Genomic DNA, 17,278 nt, shown 5'->3' on the forward strand with positions numbered 1-17,278 from the left:
AGGGGGAAAGTTAGTAAAATCAAGGGGTATGACAGCACAATGTTAAAACTCTTCCTAGAATGTTTCTCCATCCCTGGCTTTTTATTTTCATTTGAATAGCATGTGAGACTGGAAGAGACTTTATGAATAAGGCTGCCCAACCCACTCATTTCCCATACAAGAGAACTGAAGTCCAGGGACATTCTCTAAGTCAGAGAAGTTCTCTAGCTTGTCCCAAAATCATACTGCTATAACCCACTGTTCATTCAGCCACCCCTAGCTGCATTAACCTCTGGAGCTGGAGATCTCTCTATTTTTATATCTGTGACAAAACGGCATTCGAAAGTCAAAATTACAAGAGCCGTGTTTAGGCTGATATCTTAATCCGTAGCTGGAGAATTCAGAGTCAAAGAACTTAGGTCTTAATGAGAAAAGCTGGGAAGATAGAGGCTGTGAGTGAGCCATTTTTTTAATCTTCACACAAACCAAACAAAGTAAGATGTAAGAAGTTTACAAATTTCTTTTGTTGGGGGGCAGGTAATGTGCAGAGTTGCAGCATTTTCCCCCTGTACCAGATGTTTCATCTCAATGCTTCACTCCTTTCTGGATTTATAATGGGGTTGTTGATACCAGTACACCACAGCTACAATGATTAGCAAAAAATCCCTGCGTTTCTGACATTTTAGTTTAGAAGAGGAAATAGACATTAATCCAACCATCTCGTTAATCCTTTCCAAGGAAAATGATAACAAGAGTGGACATTGTCCACATTAATGAAGGAACAATAAGGAACCAAGGCTGAAGGATCACCCAAGAAGCAGCATTTAACAATCCTCATGACTGTGGTTTATGATGAAAAACACCAGAGTTGGTGTTCAAAGATAATTCTCTAGGAATCCATTTTTAAAAATTCATTTTCAGAACTTTACTGTGGTCCTGCTAAAATTATCTTACAAGGATTTTTCCTCCAAAAATGACACTTTTAGTGAAACTATTTTAGCAATCAGAAATATTGTGCGGGATCCTAAATGGGGAGAATGGTCCTACAAACACATTTCTAAAATACACTAGCATCATCTGCTTGGGTATTTAAATGATGCACTACTGCTAATGAATTGGAGAAACATTTAAATGTGCCTCAAAAAGACCACTCACGCTTCATTTTGAGGACTGGAATGAAATTGCAATTCTAAAAACAGCTAATGAAAATCAAAATGCTATGGAGACTGTCTAAAGTCAAAGGACAGAAAGAACAAAGGCTTACTTCAAAGAACTTCTGAATGACGTAATTTCCAAATACATCCACCATAAGCTGGTAAGCGGCCTGAAGGATTTCATTGAAGACAAGCTGGCGCTCAGCTGGTGTGGCACGCTCAAGTTTCAGCTGAATGAATCTGAAGTACATAGTAAAAAGGGCAATCACAGCATTTTAGGAAGACTTGGAAAGTATATAAAGATTAACTCACTTTATATAATGGAAACTAAATATATGTGTGTACATGTGCATATACACAGAGGCACAACAGTGTTATTTAAATAAATCACTTGAGCTCACTTCAAATTGAAGAATTACTGAAAAGGAAAAAAAAGTTATATTGTGAAGTATCCCCTAATTTAACTGAGCTTTTAGAAGTATATTTAAATTTTAGTATACTTCATTACAACAGGACATGTATTTATGTGTGGGACTGAGAGGGAGCTGAAAAGGGGGCGCAGGAAAAGAGAGAAGAGGGTAAAAACAGGCACAACACAGGGAGAACGCTACCGGACTTTTTCTTTTAGGAACCAGTCCAACATCAATAAACTCAAAGCCTATGGTCCTTATTATAGTCTTTAACTCACATTCATATGAAGCAGTACATATTTATTAATGATGTGGAACAGTTGTCATCTATGTGCAGTCTCTTTCTAAAGTAGTAGCTATTCAGTTTGCCTTTTTTAGCTCAGGTGACTATATCAGAAAAACCATGTTCTTCTCCCAACCTGGCCTTTAGGATCTAAATATGAGAAATCCTTGCCCAGTAGTAGCAAGCTGGCAGAACTTAAAGAGGAGGTAGGTTCTTTGGGAGTTGTTTTGGTGGAACTGTCAGAGAGAAAGAAAGAGAAAGGGAGAGAGAAGGATGGATGATGTCACCATAAATCTGCTTTTTTCTGAGGACCAGGGTCCCTTTCTGTGAAGTCCATTGGAACAGGGAGTGGTAACCAAAGCTAAATTCTGTGTTTTATAATAGCATCTTCTAACCTCTGTGCAGACTCTCACTTCTACAGAATATGGAACAACAAAGAAAAGTGGTGGCACCATCTTACTCCTGAGCCGAGATCCAAATTTGCATTTGAATAGTGTCTCTTTGAGAGCAAGATTCTTAATAGCGATTCAAGTAGCAAAAGTGTACACATGTCTTTGTGTTAGTGTTTCTGTATTTCTTAAACTGCAGACATTCTGGGAGGTTCTCATGAACAAAGGAACACCAGACTAATCTTTCAGAAAGGTAAAAAGGTTTGTTTCAGCATGTGATCCAGATTACTAAATGGCTACTCTCCATCACTTGTATATCTGCTGACTCTCATAGCCACATCCCTCTGAAATAAGTAACAGGAAGCGTACTAAAAAGCAAACTTTGTTTCAATTATTATATGGCAATTTACTTAATGTATACCTTATCTGAAGCATGGAATTTAAGGCATTAAGAGTTCAGTTACCTTAAGTGGCAAAGCCAAGTCCTCACCTGGACCCATGCTGGTCTTGGGAAAACTCCATTATATGCCCAGCAATCTCCCGCAGTTGTAAATTGGGATACCGGTTATTTCGAAAATCTTCCAAAAGCCTGCTCCTGCCAGAGGGCATGACATCAGACATTCCATATCGCAAACGGGAAGAGGAAAAAAGGGTGCTGCTGGGGCTGAAGAGGCTGGAGGCACTGCTCGCACTGCGGTACTTGGCTTCAGCGCCTGGAGCAGCAGAGATGTATCTTCCACTGCCATTTGTGAGTCCTCCTGTTGGTTACAGAACAGGAGAACTCAAGACTCATTCTTAACGAACTTTATTCAAGAGAGGAAAAAGCATCCTATAAATGAAATCCTGCATCACCTCTGATTTCTTTTCAATTCTGCTGCTTTCGTGTTAAGATTCAATTCTATTAGTGCCACGACTTTCATAAGCCAAACTCACCAAGCTGGAAGAAAACTTTTGCACAAAAATTGAGAGGGGAATGCTGTTAACCATTGATAGGAGACTGCTAGCAATAATGGAGCAATGGTTAGTATAGCCCTTAGTAAATAAAATGAGGAAAGGTCCTGCTGTGTGAACCAGCACCTGAACACCAGGATCAGAAAAGACAAAATGCACAGAAACTTCAGTGGTTTTCCACTCTGATCTCTGTGGAGAGTCCTGCCATCAGTGGATAATCCCCACTCCCATCTGAAACCCTCCCTTAAAAAAAAAAAAAAATCTGTTTTTTTTTTTTTAGGGTACCCAGATTAGTCTGTTTTATATAGTGGACCTCCCAAAAAAGCTTTGCAGGCATGGTTTTGCCACTAAATAGAAGTCTGAAAATCACTAAGGCAACCAAGGCCAAGGATTAGACATAAGGGATAGAAAAAAAGGACGTGTGCTTTGAAATGGAAGGTTTTCCAGTTCTTCACCAGGAATGGACAGCATCTAACTCCTTCTACTGGAACAGAGCCTGAAGTGACTGCAGTAGCAACAACTTTCAGGCTACCGATATTGCCGTTTTGACTGCTGACAAGGGAATAATCATTGTGAATCCGAGACACATAAAACAGAGATAAGACTGAAATGCCTATCAAAAGATAAAACAGAATTAAAAAATTATGAGTATATATTTTCAATATATTTTTTTTACAACAGAGGGTTTCTTTTTAAACTTTAGATTGTACTATAAAAAGGATGTGAAGCCCTTTTTCTGTTTTTTCCCCCATTCCTACTTTGCAAAGTAGATAAGAAATACCAGTTAAACCACGAAGAGCGTAGGTAAATAACAATTCAGGAGCCATGAGAAAAGTCACCCAACATGAACTGCCTGTTAACTTCTACAGAGCTTTAGTGAATGTCTGGTCTGGAGTTTAATGGTAGCTACAAAAAGATACTCAGCTTGGATTTCTCCACAAAATTCCAGGGCCCAGTTTCAAAGGTCTGGGTCTCAATGAAAACAGTGGAACCAAAAGGAAATGGCTCAACATTAAATTTTGTTTAAATAGATAAATAAAAATAAAAGCTACTTGCTGAGCATTTGTCCTATGCCAGGCTCTATGCTAGAAGTATTTCATATCCACTTTCTATCAAATTCTCACTGGCATTATGGAAAGGGAGTTTTTAATTCCCATTTATGTAACAGAAAATTAAGGCCCAAAGAGGTGAAATGCTTGTCCAAAGATACAAAACCCAAAATTATCATGGCCAGAATCTGTCACTGCCCTTACAACTACACGAGACTCATTTTCAGACTCAGTTATATAATTTTCTTGTTCTAAACCAGCGGTCCCCAACCTTTTTGGCACCAGGGACAGGTTTCGTGGAAGACAATTTTTCCATGGACGGGGCGGCGGGGGGTGGGGGGGGCAGGATGGTTCAGGCGGTGATGCAAGTGACGGAGAGGGACGTGGAGCGGCAGATGCAGCTTCACTCGCTTTGCCCGCCACTCACCTCCTGCTGTGCAGCCCAGTTCCTAACAGGCTGCCAACCCTGTTCTAAAGGACATTGTTTTTCTTGTCAAAATTCCATAATATTTCTTAACCCAAAGGAAAACATTTCTTTAAGGAAAGGAGAGAGGAGGTTTACAAGAAAAGAGAATAGTAGCCATATGGCTGCTCTTTATTCCATTTCAAAAACAATTCTTTCTACCCTGGCTTGAGACAGGGGACAAACAGGCAAAGAGGTGGTAATCAGGTAAGTCAGCAGGTACTGGGAGAGTGTGGTTAAGAAGAAGGAACAGCATGAACATACAAAGTTTTGAAAACAATTTAAAAGGTTAAGAACCTGGTCACTAACAAAGGCACTTAGGGAAAAGCAACATATCAACAGAGAAACAATCAAACTCTTAAAAGGCCTGACAAACATCCAAATTAACATGCAAGGTAGGAGACAACAGCATTCTGCCATGGAATGTGCATCTCTGTAAATAAACTCTCTTTCACTTAAAAAAAATAAACATGGAAGGTGGCCAGGTCCCTGATGACAAGGCTGAATGACAGGAACCAACCCTGAGCACTGCCGTACCCCTAAACTTCCAGTTATACGAGCCAACAAATGAACTTATTGTTTAAGCCACTATTCGATGGATTTTCTGTTACTGTGGCCAAAAGCATACTGACTAATCCATAACATAAATGGCTGGAGTGACTACTGGGTAGATTTATACACCTGCCCTGAAGTTTTGATTTTTGGCTTTGGTGTCTTTGGATGCCAGACAGGATACACAGACACACATATACACACACAGCTTTTATTATTGAGAAAGGAAGTATACAAATCTGAAAAAGAAAATAAATTTCTCCAGGTACTATATTATAAATGGCAAACTAACAGTCAACAGGAGTATTTTGCTCAGGCCAAATAATTTTCTTTAAACATTAAACCAACGGTTAAAGTAAATTTTTGCTTAAAAATGTGGTTTTCTGGTTGTTTTTCAAAAGGTACCTGGCAAATAGTAGACCATCATTATTTGTGGACTGCAGCTCCTTTATATGGGGAATATGCAGAAAGGTGTTTTCCAGTTCACTATAGTTTACACACCTACATGTGCTAATACCCAAATTCCTATCCCCTGGAGATGGCCCCTGAAAGTGTTTGAATTTTAACCTCATTTTTAAAGGAACATTTCACGTAGGCTCTTTAAGCCTCCTAGTGATTTCACAAAGTTTTTCTATAATATTTTGACAGTAGTGGATTTCACAGAGCTCTGTCCTATGACAACATTTCCACAGAAGTCAAAGGCTTAAATGTTTTGTGTATGTGCAGGTTTCCCACTCCACATGTAAAGAGCCTCACCATTCCACCCTAACAACAAGCAAAAGCTGAAAAATCAACAATTCTTCTTAGATCCACAAGAGAGAGGAAGACAGAGCAAACGACTGTCCCCAAGACTGGAGAGACAGACATACAGGTCACCACAGCTAACCAGACCAGGGACTCAAGTGGACACCACTGCCTGAACCAGTACCAGACTAGGAAAACCTGAACTGTAACTGACAAATTAAGAGGCTCAGTGTGGATGACCCTGAAATACACAACTCCAGCCTACTCAAACTATCCTGTTCCACTAAAGGGAGGAGGAAAAAAACTAAGAAACACTTGTGAAGTTGACAGTCCAGAGGCACCGGCTCACTAAAAGACTGAGACCTAATCATAGGTCTATAGAACATTTTCCCTCCCTCCACACCTCACCACCACATCACTAAAAACCTATTTACAGCAGTTCCTTTCACTCGATGTACCAGGCATGGCTATCAAAGATAAACTGCAGGGCATATCAAAAGGCAAAAAATAAAATTTGAAGAGGAACATCAGGAACATACATGGCAGGGATGTTGAAATTATCAGACTGGGAATTTAAAACAATTATGATTAATATGCTAAGGGCTCTAAAGGATAAAGTAGACAGCATGCAAGAATAGACAGGCAATGTAAGCAGAGATGGAAATCCTAAGAAAGAACCAAAAAGAAATATTAGAGACAAAAAACACTATAACCAAAATGAAGAATGCCTCTGACGGGCTTATTAACAAACTGGACACAGATGAAGAAAGAATCTCTGAGCTAGAGGATCTATCAACAGATTCCTCAAAAACCAAAAAGGAAAGAGAACAAAGACTGGCGAAAAACAAAATCCAAGGACTGTGGGGCAACTACTACAAAGTTGTAACATACACATAACTGGAATACCAGAAGGAGAAGGAGGAGAGAAAGGAACAGAGGGAATATCTGCAACAATAATGACTAAGGATTTCTCTAATGCCAGACACCAACCAGCAGATCCAGGAAGTGCAGGGAACACCAAGCAAGATAAAGACCAAAAAAACTACTCCTCCAACTATCATTTTCAAATTATAGAAAATCAAAGATACAGAAAAAATACTAAAAGAAGCCACAGGGGGGAAAACACCCCACCTACGAGGAGCAAAGGTAAGAATTACACCCAACTTCTCCTCAAAAAGTATGCAATCAAGAAGAGAAGACTGTAAGTTTTGAGAGGAAAAAACCCACCAACCTAGAATTCTGTATCCTGCAAAATTATCCTTCACAAATGAAGGAAAAATAAAGACTTTCTCAGGCAAACAAAAATTGATGAAATTTGTTGCCAGTAGATGTGACTTGCAAGAAATGTCAAAAGAAGTTCTTCAGAGAGAAATATAAATAATACAGGCCAGAAACTGATCTATATAATGAAAGGAAGAGCATCAAAAAAGGAATAAGTAAAATAAAAACTTTTATTTACCTTATTCTTCATTGATCTGACAACAGTTTGTTCAAATAATAGCAACAATGTATTCAATTATGTATGCTTATGTTTATATCATATACATATATATACACACATATGCTTTATATAGCTGAAATGAATGACAGCAATGACACAAAGGATGGGAGGAAAAGGTTAAGATTATTTTGTTATTTTAAGGTCCTCACACTACATGTGAAGTCGTATAGTCTTATTTGAAAGTGGACCTGGATTAATTGTAAATGTATAATGATCCTAGGGCAACACTAGAAAAAAAAAAAAGTAGTAGTATAACTGATAGGTTAAGAAAGGAAATAAAATGGAATCATATAAAATGCTCAATTAAAGCCACAAAAGGCAGAAAAAGAGCAGAAGACAGAAACAAAGAAAAAAAATAGAAGACAACAGATATGGTAAATATTAACCCAACTATATCAATAATCACTTTGAATGTCAATGGTCTAAATGAACCAATTAAAGAGATTGTCAGAGTGGATCAAAAAATGTAGTCCAGGGGCTTCCCTGGTGGCACAGTGGTTAAGAATCCACCTGCCAATGCAGGGGACGTGGGTTCGAGCCCTGGTCTGGGAAGATCCCACATGCCGCATAGCAACTAAGCCTGTGAGCCATAACTACTGAGCCTGCGCTCTAGAGCCCGCGAGCCACAACTACTGAGCCCTTGTGTCACAACTACTGAAGCCCGTGTGCCTAGAGCCTGTGCTCCGCAACAAGAGAAGCCACCGCAATGAGAAGCCCACACACCACAAGGAAGAGTAGCCCCCACTCGCCACAACTACAGAAAGCCCGTGAACAGCAACTAACACCCAACACAGCCAAAAATAAATAAATTTATTTTTAAAAATGTAATCCGACTATATGCTGTCTACAAGAAACTCACTTTAAAAATAAAGACACATACAGATTAACAGTAAATGGACGGACAAAAGTATACCACGCTTAAATTAAGATGTGCTTCAGTTACTTTATACAAAGGGTTTTCTAGTATTTCTAGCCATCTAGTATTCCATCCTTTTCCTATGTGGAATGTTTTCATTCATCTTGTTTTGCTTTCTGTACTCAGAGATTTAGTAGATGCCTAATGGGCAAAGTCCTGCGTTCTTTGCCTTTTAAAGAAAAATTCCAAAGGTGCCCAACATCTGGCTCTGTATTTATTACAGGCGGAGGCAATGTTGCTCACCAAAGTGTTTATAAAAAGTTCTCCCCAATCCACTCCCTAATATCACAGCCAGGTAGCCCTAAATGAAAATAAGCCTAAGAGTAACTGTCTTTAGTGCGTAATACTGAATCCTAACTAAGTTGATTTTCACATGGTTTGTTTTACAGATGACAAGTCACCTTCAGAGAACCAGGTGTCACAAAACACTACATTTCCATTTAGAACAGAGAAGTGCCTAAAGGGGCACACATGACTAGTAAACAACCGGAAATTAATACAGGTTGCTGAACAATAAATTAGAAACAGCTACTGCAGTTCAGGCAGGGACAGAGAAAACCATTTTGTTTGATCTTTGCTTTTCTTAAAGGACTAAGGGCACATACAACCTTGAATTTAAAGGACAGGAAGAATTTATTTGAAGAAGATAGGAATTCTACCATGATGATAAAACTAAATGCTTGCAAGCAACAAACAATCCAAAACAAAACTAGAATTCCATTCAAGAAAAATAAAATATACACTAACTAGTTTAACAAAAGACATTTAAGACCTACACACTAAAAATTTCAAAACTTTGCTGGGGAAAACGGTGCATGCAAAAAGATGAACCATCACCTCATGCAATACACAAAATTAATTCAAAATAGATCAAAGACTTTAAGAGCTAAAACAATAAAATTTTTAGAACGAAACACAGGAGAAAATCTTTAAGACCTTGAGTTGGGCAAAGATTTCTATACCAGAAAGCATGATAAACTGGACCTCATCAAAATTAAAACTACTGCACTTCAAAAACATCCATTTAAAAATAAAGGGCCTCCCTGGTGGCGCAGTGGTTGAGAGTCCGCCTGCCGATGCAGGGGACACGGGTTCGTGCCCCGGTCCGGGAGGATCCCACATGCCGCGGAGCGGCTGGGCCCGTGAGCCATGGCCTCTGAGCCTGCGCGTCCGGAGCCTGTGCTCCACAACGGGAGAGGCCACAACAGTGAGAGGCCCGCGTACTGCAAAAAAAAAAAAAAAAAAAAAAAAAGATACATATATTAAAAAAAAAAAAAACAGAAGTTTGGGGACTTCCCTGGTGGTGCAGTGGTTAAGGATCTGCCTGCCAATGCAGGGGACACGGGTTCGAGCCCTGGTCTGGGAAGATCCCTCATACCGCGGAGCAAATAAGCCCATGTGCCACAACTACTGAGCCTGCTCTCTAGAGCCCACGAGCCACAACGAGAAGCCTGCGCACCACAACAAAGAGTAGCCCCCGCTCGCTGCAACTAGAGAAAGGCCGTGTACAGCAACAAAGACCCAACACAGCCAAAAATAAATTAATTAATTTTAAAAAATAGAAGTTTGATCTTTAAACAAGTAATGAAAAAAGCATTGAAGAGTCTATAGTAGGCACTCAACAAGTGATTGTTGAATAAATAATGAGAAAAATAACTCTGCAGGCACTGATGTTTTTTACAGTGCCCTAACACGTGTCTGTCTACTGGGAGGAAGTGTGAAAACGATATCATGGAGAAAAGATCCACACTGGGATAACAGAGATATAGGCTGGAGTGTGCACTCAAACACTTACTAGCTATGGGGTATCACGAAAGTCATTAAACCATGCTGAGTTTAAGTTTCCCTGTGTAGAGCAGAGTTACTTGAGTATTTAACACAATGAATGAACACAATGAATGAATGCTTACTTAGTATGGCTGTTAGTGATCCAAGAACTGATAGCCGGTGGCAGCAGTGTAGTATCAATAGTAGAAGCTATATTAGGAATGGCCCAATATATATTTGGTAAAGAAATGTTACATTTCCTTGGTGAAAAATGGTAAATAGACTTATTGAGGTGATCACTTTGTAATAGTTAAGAATAAAGCATACACGAACCCTTTTCTCAAGGAAACAGACTGAGCTGAGGCAAAGCACTACCAATCAAGACACAAAGTTTCTCAGGAATGGCATGTATGATTAACGTGGTACATGCAGCAATGGAAATCCAATGGAAATACATACATCTAAAGTGCTTAAACAAAGTAAAAAAATTTTTAAGGGAAGGTATGTTAAAAATAAAACCAGGCAGACAGCAAGAGTCATTAAAATAAGAAATAACTCGCACCAATAGTTAGTTCCTTCTCCACAGGGGAAACGTAAATTAAGGAGAAGGAGGTATTTTATTAAATTGTTGATATATTGGAAAGAGGAAAGGCACCATGCATGCAAGTAATGTTTCCAGCTCCATTTTCAAACACCAAGAGCCATAGCATTTGGTTCAGAGGTTGATACAGTCCACAGGACAAATCTGGCCTGCCACCTATTTTTGTAAATAAAGTTTTATTGAAAGATAGCTGCACATTCTTTTACATTTTGCCTGTGGCTGCTTTCACACTTCTACAGCAGAGCTGAACACTGACTACATAGACCATCTGACCTGTAAGCCTAAAATATCTACTATCTGGCTCTTTACAAAAAACTTCTTGCAGATTTAATTTGTTTACTACTCAGTATATGTTAACACAGTTCAAATGTTTAAACCAAGGAATTAAAGGTACGATTTCTGGATCTGATAACGCACTGGTTTAAAAGCTATCCTGGGTACATTATGTGACAGGATATACACTGACACTACATGCTTTGGAGTCAAAAAGGTTTTGACTCTAAATCCGTTCAGATATGAGAAGACCTAGCAAGATATTTAACTCAGTTTCCTCACTTCTGTATCATAGACATAATACCATATCTTCCAGAGTGATATGTACAGCACCCAAAACCGTTAACAGTAGCCACTAATAGCTATTCCATAAATGTTAGTACCTTCCATCTACATACTAGACTGGGACTTTCATCTCCCCCTTATAAGTCTGCATTAACCCTCATTCTTTAAAGCCAGGCATCCTGTCACAAGGAAACACTGTTGTGCAATATACCCTATTCCTTATCTATCCGATATGGACTTACCAATCTGGAACGTCCCTACAACTTTTCTTAAGTAATGTCCATATACAACATGAGACAGTGAGCTTTACAACTACAGTTCTCATCATGTGAAATCTCAGGATACACACATACACTCTCTCTCTCTCACATTTCTATGTACATACATACATACATAGTTCTGCCTTAAAACTCATCTCTCAAACTCAGAGACAGCACTCTTAGTTCTAGAATAATAACTATATTATCCTGTCCCCTTCAAGACTTTTTTTGATTTTTATAATCATTTCCCAGTCTTTGTCTTTCCAAATAGAAGTACACTATTCGTTTTTAGTCAGTCCTCATTTCTGAGTCCAGAAAGCCACTTTTAATCTTGCCAGTTAAAAACAAAAAAAGGTCCATGTAAACTATGAACTTTGGATGATAATGATGTATCAATGTAGGTTCATCAATTGTAACCAAGGTACCACTCTAGTGGGGGATGTTGATAATGGGAGAAGCTATGCATGTGTGGGTCAGAGGGTGCAAGGGAAATCTCTGTACTCTCCCCTCAATTTTGCTATGAGCCTAAAACTGCTCTAAAAAATAAAATTTTAATTTAAAAAAAATAATAATAAATAGAAGATTTTAAAAATCAGAATCTTCCAGCAAAGTGGCCATACATGGTATTTCCCAGGACAGTACTGATTCAGGCCTGTCATCACAGAGTAATTATTAACAGCAACCCCATTAACTCTCAAAAGCATCCTGGGTTGCATGATAAATTATATGGTCACTGTACTTCTATGCCTCAGCTTTCCCCATCTAAGAAATAAATCAGTACTTCAAAATCCAAACTCGATAAATAACTAGAGGAAGGGAGTGCGTACCATCTTCCATCTCTTGAAAGATTTAAACATTTGCCACCCAAATTGTTAATACAAGTTTCTTTTCATTTTTATAACTGTCTGCTTACTATCCTCTTTTCCCTCCTCATTTTCCAGGATCTAAATGGTAACATTCTTTTAAACCCCACACATATAACAAGCTAAACACATAATTGGGAAATATACATCTATACTCATTAGCATACTATGTAGTTTAAGAATGTATATACAAATTTTTTTAAAGAATCTGACAAAATTTTTAAAACAAAATGCTTTATGTGAGAAAGTAAGATATTAAACATATACATGGGGGAGGGGAGGGGAGGGGAGTCTGAAAAACAAGGCTAAGTATTAACTGTGGTGATATTTCAGTGGTGATACGAGGTTAATACACTCTTTGTCTCTATTTTCCAGCTTTACTTAAAATGAATCTGTACTGTGTTTATACTGAAAGATTCTCACATGTAGCCAAAGATGTTCATACTAAAGCTGAAGTGAATATACAGGGGAGGCGCCCAAACTTGAATAAATCCCAAACTGCTGTGCTATCTAGGTACAGCCTAAATAACATGAGGTACCTTCAGGAAGGCACAGAACACCCAGGACACGTCTTAGGATAAAGGGATTGTCCTTTGCTTATGCAAAGTACTTCTAATGTCATCAGTGGCAAGAGATTTCTAGAGTTCAAGGTGGTGTTAGAGTAATGGTTCTTACCCAGGTTTAAGCTTGAAGAGGATCCATGTGAAGAGAGGGAAGGAGGTGGTGTCTGTGAATGTCCTGGTCCCTGACTAGGGAGAGGCATGCCCACGGGTCCAGGAGAGGAGGAAAAGCTAAGGCCGTTATAAAAACTGTGTCCAATGGGGGTCAAGCTGCTCGATGTCCTCTTATAAAGGTCACTGCTGCCAGTCAGGGAGTCACGGCGGGAGCCACTGCCAGTGTTGGAGTTTGCAACTAAAATGGAATTAAAACAATGCAGATAAGAACAGGCCTGTTCTTCGAAGAACAAGCCCAGTGACCTGTTCCTAACACTTTGATCCAGACTCCTTACCACCGCAAATTTGTCAGCAGAGACAGCCTAACTGTTTATGTGGCAGTTCTAGGGGCAGGTAAAGTAATAAAGAGGACATGGCTCAGGTTAACATGAAACTCTTTTTCAAACCATCACACGTATGCTAAATTTTCCTTCCTTTTGTGTCTCATATTATGGGGGTGAGGGTGGGTTAAAATCCTCTGATGGCCACATAAGTTATGGGAAAGGTGAAAGAAAATGGGCTAGAAAGAATGCCTTTCATCAACCCAAAGGTTCTAGTAGAAAAATGGAGTAGAAAAAAGATTTGTGAATGGGGTACTGCCCCACTACCCAAGACTTACATATGAAAGCCTGGTTTCTCAAAGGGCTCAATCAAGAGTTATTGCTAGCCCCCAGCTCCAACTTAAGACACTTTCTCTCAAATAAACCCTTCTGTTTTGAGATCACATTGTTTTACAAACACCGCAATTATCCCATCGTTTACCTTACTACTTTCCTGCTTTTTTCTCCCATCAAAACATTTAAAATATCTCAGTTTAATTCCTTCCTCCCACTTTTCCATAATATCCACCTTAATTCTTCTCAAGAGACTGGAGAAAACTCATGACTCTTTAAGGCCTGCAGATTGTGGAGTACACTACCCTATGATCTTTGGTAAGTCCTCCTCCCTTGGTTCTTAACATCGACATTTGTATAATTCCCTCCACATTCTTCCAATGCCTGCAAAAATCCTCAAGGATTTTCTAATCCTTGAAACAAACGGACTTTGAGAGTATAAATAAGTAGCAACGTGAATGTAAACCTGAAATAGGCCCCAAATGTGTAACTTGAATAGTCCATTATCTCAAACACATGTGGAACAGCTGGGTTCCCACGGGGCTCGGTCCAGATCTGCCTGTGGTATCTGTCCAGGGTTCCATGCATTGTCAGTGTTCCATAAAGATTGTAAAAATAATTAAAATTCAGTTTCAACAGCACATCAGTCTAATTTCTACCTGCTGTTCCAAACCCTCCAAGGGCTGATCCCAGAGTGGCGCCGAGAGAACTGCTACTTCCAAATCCCAAGGATGTGTTGGCAGGCTGGGCAGAGCCCTGGGAGAAGAGGGAGCTGCTCTGTGAATTGCTGCTCAGAGAGTTGTTGCCATAGAAAGAGCTGGATGCCAGGTTGTTACTGGGCTGCTGCTGGGGCTGGGGCTGAGGCTGCTGAGTTCCTAAAGGGCGAAATGGTCCATTTGTTGTTCCAGCAAGACCACCGGCTGCTCCATTTGCTGAAGCTGCAGCCGCTGCAACAGCTATGTAGAAGAAAGCAAACCATTTGGCTATGAAAGAGATTGGCCACATTTCCAAACTACATTGTTATCCTTTTGAAAACCTTTTAATGTTGCCATATTTTTTCAAAGCAGACACAAACCTTGTAAAGAACTATACAAATCTGTCTTTGATCCCTTCATCTGAAGCTTCTATTTTCTATTTCTACTTTCAATTCAAAGTCAAAATACCATTGAAGCCAAGTTCACTGTATTGACAGCTCTAGAGAGGCTATAGTTTAAAATAGAAATGGATATCAAAAAGTTGTATTTCAAATACAACTACTTCCTAAAATCTCAAGTTCTACAAATATCTACATTAAGGACATTTTTTTCCAGAACCAAATACTGAAGTCCCTCAAATTCCTAGGACACTTGAGCATGTTGCTCTCCCCTAGATGTCCCCACTGTTGCTCCCAAATTTATAATATATATGACTTAAAATAAAAACCTATTGCCCCACCCCCTCAAGCAAAAAACAAAAACAAAACAAATACCACATCATCTTAAAATAATGATATGAATTTCACGATATGAAGTGAAATTAGCCTTGGACTTCTGCCAACAGTGCCATTTTGTATGAGTAATCCAACTTCCTATGCTCACAGTAGAGCAGGTCCTTGCTGCTAACCAGCTGGTACATGCTGTCAACAGAATCAGAACCTGATCACTTGCTGCTTCTGATTCTCTCTTTGAAAAATTACAGGGTAGAATTCCTACACTGAGAATGTCAAAGTATATTTCAACACAGTTTAAGAATATCATCCATTGCCCCTTTTAGATCTGAGTGAGTCTACTAAGACGTAAGCTCACCTGCTTGTGCGGCTGAGGAGCTAATGATGACTGGGGCAGGAGCTACAAGTCGAACAGGAGCTCCAAGGCCGTTTCTCGCTCCTGCATTCACCACAAGGGCACCAGTTTGGTCATAGTAAGCAGCAGGAGCCAAGACTGGATAACCTGAGAATATTAAGTTAAGTACACATGAAACAGATAAGTACATATGAATCTAACAAATGTCTCCTGGGCACCAGAATATCTTATTGATAGACAGTTACAAACTCAGCATTGGGATCCTGGCTTCGCCACTTAAGGTAGCTGTACAACCCTGAATCTCTGGGTATCCTCATGAGGATAGTAATAATAACAGCCTCACAAAGTTCTTGTTAAGATTAAAAGATGAGTGTGAAAGATGTAACATGCTACCTGGCACAATAAGGGGTAGTGTTATTTATTATCCACCAAGTGTTAGGGAATTCGGTGGGATAGGGAATACCTGTGCTCTTCAAAGTGCTAACCACAGTTATCACCAGCAACCATACACTGACAATTTTTTTTATGTTTTCTTGCCTACACAAGTTAACAGTAGGTACAAATGATTCCAACAATCAAAGAACTTTCATACCACATAATCTAAGCACAAATATCCTACAAGTTAGCAGGGAAAACCTAGACAGGCTTCAATTAACAGGGTCTTTCAATATTCTATGAGATGGAATCTTCAAATCCTATTGAGCCATAAGAGAAATTATAGGTGACTTCATAATAAAACATAAATGCTTAGTAATTAACAACATGCATGATGCAAGTTCAAGTTACTCAGTGAATTCATAAATAGATCAGTTGATTTAGGGATGTGCCATGGTAAGAACCCATAAACATATACTGAGGTCTCAGAAGGACCTGTTTCAAAGGAATAACCTCAGACTACATGCAATCCATGCAAAGAATAAGACCAGGAGACAGTGAGCTAAGAATAACCTATATTCAGGATATATATCAATCACAGATAGACAGCTACAAAGCACCTCTACTGTTGGTTCGAGAGAAATCCTAAAAATGTAAGGAGGACACTATCAAGGGATACTAGGAATGTCTTCCTAATAATACTATTCAAAGACATCAGCCTTGGAGTGACGCTGATGCAGTCTGGCCACTCTTTCCACTCTTAACACTGAGGGAGAAAACAGATCATCACCAAAGGAAAATAGCATACTCCAAGCTATGTGTGGAGGTTCACATATCTCCAACATTTAAGACTGAGACTGGCTCAGAACACTAGGTGCTCTCAGCAACGAACTATGGTCTAAGTGAGGGCAAGTGTATGTCATCCTCGCCAGTGCCAAGCGATGACAAGCCTAAGCAAGCCAAAAGTACTGCCCATTCTCTTCTGAATCTTCCCCAATAAGCAGACTTTTTCACCCTCAAATGATGAGGAACAACAATGCAGCCTCACCTGGCATGCCTGCAGCCAGTCCTTGTCCAAAAGCAAGGGCAGAATTCACTGCTGCAGCTGCCACTAGTGGATCTGCTTGCTGTCCCTGCTGGTTCTGATTTGGGGTCAAAGGACGCTGGCTGGCTCCTCCACGGAGAACCTGGGAGACAAAAATAAATCAACTACTTTCTTTTCATTGGAAACATCTAAGACCCGCCACATGCTTCAGTTGGATCAACTTTAAAACTGATGGTTGTTAACGATTTTTCTGATAATGGTTTTATGTGGCATGGCTGTTAGGATAAAAAAATCCATTAACAGCATTTCA

General features: G+C 39.5%; 1 protein-coding gene and 1 non-coding gene across 15 annotated transcripts in view; both read right to left on the reverse strand.

Moving 5' to 3' along the window:
• Positions 1-17,278, reverse strand: part of PUM1 (pumilio RNA binding family member 1) — a 127,749-nt gene that overhangs the window by 18,110 nt on the left and 92,361 nt on the right. For 12 of the 14 annotated variants that reach the window (XM_060017875.1, XM_060017882.1, XM_060017865.1 and 9 more), the window contains 6 exons: positions 16,972-17,110; positions 15,552-15,695; positions 14,427-14,723; positions 13,116-13,352; positions 2,706-2,973; positions 1,244-1,373 (listed from right to left, as the gene is read on the reverse strand). In XM_060017875.1, coding sequence (XP_059873858.1) covers positions 1,244-1,373; positions 2,706-2,973; positions 13,116-13,352; positions 14,427-14,723; positions 15,552-15,695; positions 16,972-17,110 — 1,215 coding nt within the window. The remainder of the gene's footprint in view (positions 1-1,243; positions 1,374-2,705; positions 2,974-13,115; positions 13,353-14,426; positions 14,724-15,551; positions 15,696-16,971; positions 17,111-17,278) is intronic. The other 2 variants (XM_060017856.1, XM_060017846.1) reach the window with 1 other exon arrangement.
• LOC132416412 (small nucleolar RNA SNORD103/SNORD85) lies at positions 16,780-16,856 on the reverse strand. Its single transcript, XR_009517583.1, has one exon. It is a non-coding gene; the product is annotated as a small nucleolar RNA SNORD103/SNORD85 (small nucleolar RNA).

This window comes from Delphinus delphis, chromosome 1 (genome assembly GCF_949987515.2).
Source record: "Delphinus delphis chromosome 1, mDelDel1.2, whole genome shotgun sequence".
Taxonomy (NCBI): Eukaryota; Metazoa; Chordata; class Mammalia; order Artiodactyla; family Delphinidae; genus Delphinus; species Delphinus delphis.